General features: G+C 45.0%; 1 protein-coding gene across 2 annotated transcripts in view; it reads right to left on the reverse strand.

Moving 5' to 3' along the window:
- Nucleotides 1-976, reverse strand: part of MST1 (macrophage stimulating 1) — a 24,266-nt gene extending 23,290 nt beyond the window's left edge. For both annotated transcript variants that reach the window (XM_079964427.1, XM_079964426.1), the window contains exon 1: nt 541-976. In XM_079964427.1, coding sequence (XP_079820553.1) covers nt 541-592 — 52 coding nt within the window. In that variant the 5' untranslated portion in view covers nt 593-976. The remainder of the gene's footprint in view (nt 1-540) is intronic.
- Between the last annotated feature and the right edge of the window lie 4,242 nt (nt 977-5,218).

The following is a 5,218-nucleotide window of genomic DNA, read 5'->3' on the forward strand; positions in this document are numbered from 1 at the left end:
AGCAATTGCTTCTTGCTTGCTTATCTAGAGCTCTGAGGGGACATGAGAGATTGGGATAGCAAGAGTTGGGAGGAAGACAAGCTCTTTCTCACTCTGCTCAGATTGTGTGCTTCAACAGGACTAGAGGCTCTTCCAGACAGCCTGCTTATTGAACATCCATTCCAATTCACATGCACAAAGCTTACACTGTGGTTAATGTTTACTGAGCATTTGTTTTTGATTTGCTCATGGGGAATTATACAACCACACACGCAGAATTCACCATTTGCTTGCAGTGTTTATAAGTCTTCCTGTTAATCAAGTGTTTGTTCCACACTTTTCAGCCTGTTTCCCCATCACTTTCCAAACCACAAGGGATTTGTCACACTAGAGCACTTTAATCCACGGTAATCATGCAAACCTAAATTTCCAGTATAGAACTGAATCCGTCCCATAAAATACTGACAGTTCGGAGGCAGCCCAGAGTGGAAGCACCTCACCAGGAATTCTTACCCACCTCTAGTCAGCATATACTCAGAAATGGGAGAGGAGGTTTCTTACCTGTGCTGAAGGTACAGCCCAACAGAAGGACCAGAGCACCCACGGCCTGCATGATTCCCACTGGCAGCACCAACCTTCCCAGCTTGGCTAAATGGATCTGCCAGCTGGGCTGTGCACACAGGAATATCCCAGCAGGAAGCAAAGGCACAGAGCCCCCCTGACCCCACTGGCCAAATATTTACCCAGAGCTCACGTGTCAGGAATAATTCTGGAGGAGGGAGAAGTTTAGAGGGCCTGGGGTACAGTCGCTCATGGGAGACTTATCTGAGTGGACCTGCTTAAGTACCTCTCCACTCTTTTCCCCCCAGCTTCTTCAACCAGTGGGCTGGCCCCTTCCCCAGGTCCCAGCTGACACAAAACACTTATTTTGTTTTTAAAAAAATCAGTATGATGCAATGTCAAGTTAGGAAATTGCTCCCACCCAGTCCGAGCTGGCCCTGACCCAGGAGCCTTCCCCTTCCTGTAAGTGGCCTGATGGGTGCTACGCCCCACATTCTCAGAAACCCTCCCCAGTCAACAAGCCTCAACGGAGGAAAAAGCTTGAAAAAAGAAAGAAGAAACAGTCAGCACAGAGTGAAGATCAAGAGCCTATGGAAACTGTTTGCAAGGTTATAACTGGAACTTCAAGCCGAGGGCAGCCACATCCACAAAGGGATAGAAGAAGGAACTTCAGAAGAGCAGAATCCCTAAAGGAGTGGGCAACAGAGCAAAAGAGAGACTTACAAGGAAGTGCACAGCCTGGGGGCACAGAATGAGGATGCACACCTTAAATGGATCAAAGCTCTATGTTCTTTAGGCCGTATCTGAAGAAAAGCAGTACCTGCTGCTTTCTGCCTACTATGCAGCTTTAAAGGCATGTGGCCAGGAAACCAAGGTCCGCTGGGAAACTGCTGTTTACACACCCACATCATGCCAAAGTGGAGACCATCTTGGTCCCATCCCTTGGCCAGAGAGGGAGCAGCTGCAGGGAGCTTGCTTCAACCTTACGTGCTAGACGAAAGCTCTTATTCAAACTTATTTGAAATAACACTTATAAGAAATAAGAAATAGTGTCTGAATTTAGTTTTTTTCCTTGTCCTGCCCGATCCCTTTTCCTTTTGGGCTGCGTCTTTTAGACTGAAAGTTCAAGGGTGTGGACTGTCTTCTTATGATTGTTGTAAGCTGCTCTAAGAGCCCTTTAAAAAAAAAGAAGAGCAAAGTAAAAATACTTTTTAAAACAAGCAAGCGAATGGGGGCGCTGCCAAGAAAATGTGTGGCTATTTACACAGTCTAGGAACAGAGAAGTTATTGCTGAGAGTATGTTGATTTGGAAAATAGATATCCCAACCAATTTTGTTTCCTTGAATGTATTTGCATACACATTAATCAAATCAAGGGCAATTCCAAGTTAGATTTAAGCCACCTTTTCCTCCTGACAAGGAGAAATTCAATAGGTAACGCTTTCTCCAACAGTAACAAGTGCACCTGTTCAGTTTCTTTCCATTATGCAGCAGTAGAACGCTGAAAGGCACTGTCAATGTCACACCTGAGGTACACCCTGACAGCATGTTCTTAAGCGTATTTGCTTACAAGTTCTACTGAGTTCAATGAGACACTCTAGTTAGTAAATGTGTTTGGGGTTACACCCTAACAGCTAGATCTTATCATGCACACATGGGATACTTCCAGAAAGGCCTTTGTACAGATTTTTTTTTTTTATAATAATATTTATTAATTTTATAAAACAAAAATCCACATAGATAACAACAAGATCTTTCTCATTAACCACGTTTCATTCACATCTTTGGACTTCCTCACATCTCTTGTTCCTGCTTTCTAAACACATAGATTTTTCTAGCAAATTATTCACTTAATTCAATTTATATCATTTAATTATCCAATATTAAATCTCAAATCTTATAGTTTAAAACACTCTAGTTCTAACATATTGTTCATCCAAAATTTATCTTTTCTTTCAATCACATTTAAATTTATATTCTTTGTAACTAATTTGTTGGAACCATCTTATTGCGGATCTTACATCTTTCTTAACATTCATACAGTTTACAATATTTTTGTAGATAGTCCTTAAAATTCTTCCAATCCTCCTCCACCAATTCTTCTCCCTGGTCTCAGATTCTGCCAGTCATCTCTGCCAATTCCATATAGTCCATCAGTTGCATCTGCCATTCTTCCAATGTGGGCAAATCTTGAGTTTTCCAGCTTTTAGCGATGAGTATCCTTGCTGCTGTTGTGGCATACATAAAAAAGGTTCGGTCCTTCTTTTGCACACTCTGGTCCACAATGCCAAAAAGGAAGGCCTCTGGTTTCTTAAGAAAGGTATACTTAAATACCTTTTTCAGCTCATTATATATCATTTCCCAGAAGGCCTTAACCCTGGGGCAAGTCCACCAGAGGTGAAAGAATGTTCCTTCAGCTTCTTTACAGGCCTTTGTACAGATTTCTGGGAATATGGGAACACCATTTAGGTTGCCAACTATTTAGTTCATTTTTATATGTTTACCATCATGACAGACACTGGATGCTATGCATCTGGCACTGAACTGTGTTGAATTGTCTAAACAATCAGGCCTGGTTTTTCTCAGTGTGTGATTGGCACACTAACTTTCATGCACTTCTGACCCCAGGGATGGACACTGCTTGCCATTCACACCAATGGGCAGAGCTTCACACAGAATGCGCATGGGCTGTGGTTTTTGTCTCTCCCCTCCAAAAGCCCTGCCCTTTATTTCTGTACCCATACACATGCATCTTTAAATATGAAATTCACCGGAAATACACAATAGCAAATGTTATTAGTCCTTAGTTATCATGCTTCACAATAGGCTTGTACTTTCAAGGGATGCAGGGTGGGGGGGCAATATCCATTTACCTACATCAATCTGGAATTTGATTTGGTGGAGTTGAAGTAGGAGGTGGAAACGCACAGCTGCAATGAAATATTGAAATCATTGTTGCACTCACGCCATTCATTTAAAGCACATGGCTTCCCCCAAAGAATCCTGAGAATTGTAGTTTATCCCTTGCAGAACTACAATTCCCAGCAACCTTAACAAACCAGAGTTTCCAGGATTATTTGGGGGAAGCAGTGTGCTTTAAAAGTTTAAATGTATTGTGGGATTGTGACCTATCATAATGAGGTCTTGTGCAAAATCACTGGATTATTGTACGTCTGTTGTATGTACTGTGATGACAGACTCCAAGGTAATCTTGCACATTGTGAAGGTCTTGAGAGGATAGCTCCTCCGAACCAGGTTGTTTGAATCCAGGCATGCTTTCAGCATGTGGCAATAGGTGGATACAAGCGTCTTTTGTTTGGCATTGGAAACTAACCCTGTGCCCAGGTAAGGAGCAAAACAGAAGTATAGACCACCTGCCAGAAACATCACCACACTTGTGACAAACTACCCACCATGAAACAAAAGAAATGATTACTTTTCACACCAGCGGTGACTGTGGATGTGTAACAGGTGATAAATATTTATTGGATTTTCCATGGTAAAGGGAACCCCAGATTTGTTCACATATTTATTGAAGTACAGGCTGCCGTTTTGATGACACCGGACACTGCAAAGATGTTCGTGTGCCAGTTCCACAACAAATTCTTGTCTGGAAGCACCCAAACTTGAAAAGACCCACTAAATTCAACGGAGCGCCCTTTCACATAACATGGCAGCTGAAAAGAAATCCCCCGAGGGTTGTCAGTATGGGCGGAGGAGGGGCAGATTTGAGAATGGTGCTTACCAGCGGTGAATAAAAAGGGAAGAAATCTGCAACAGTTTTAGTCAATCTGGAGGCTGCTCGACGTAGCGGCATCGGAAGAGAGGCCACGGAGCAGGCTGGAACAGGCACAGAAATATAATTAAACACAGGCATATTCGGAAAGGCTGAAGAGTGCGGTGGACCTGAAATGACAGCAGCCTTCTAGTAGCAATTTTCAGAAAGGAAACGAAGCGGCGCCACCCACCAGAAGGCGACCACGACGACCACTATTGCCATTAATGGGCGTGCGACTCCTGCCGCAGGAAGATCCAAGCGGACATCTCTTTCGGGTGGAGCAACGCAAATGCTTGCAGCTCCTCCACGCCGAGGCTGTGCTCCGATTTCTGCAGCCAGCCTGCTCTGTAATTCCACTGCATTACAGGGCAGGACAAATGTTCCTTCTTAGCAATGCCGGTCCTTTTAATTAATGAAACTAAAGGTACGGTGACAAAATGGGACCTGAGAGAAATCCACGCCTCGGTCGCCAAGTGCATCTCTCTCTCTCCCTCCCTCCCGTCGCCGGGTTGGGAAGAAACCCGTCCTGAACTTCTGCATAATAAAGTTGTGGAATTTATTTAATCCACCTTCGCCCTCGCGCCATTTCCCCGCTAGAGAGCGCGAGCGCCAATACATTCCAGCGCCTAACTCTGCACGAGCCGCGCGGGCGACGCCGAAGCCACAGGTCCAGCCCAGGCGCCGAAACGTAGACCGTAGGCTTCTGGGAGTCGTAGTGAGTTTGGGCCCCGCCAAGCGTTGCTAGTGCGCGCCTTGATCCGTGGTACTACGCTTCCCAGCAAGCTCCTGTAGGGGGTGGGGTCAAGCCGCGCGGAGCATCATGGGGCTCGTAGTCCAGCCGTAGCGCTGTCACAAAGCTCGCTGGCTCAGCAAGGCGGGCCTGCCAGGACTCCAGCTCCCA

The sequence above is a fragment of the Podarcis cretensis genome (assembly GCF_951804945.1).
Source record: "Podarcis cretensis genome assembly, chromosome: 2".
NCBI lineage: Eukaryota > Metazoa > Chordata > Lepidosauria > Squamata > Lacertidae > Podarcis > Podarcis cretensis.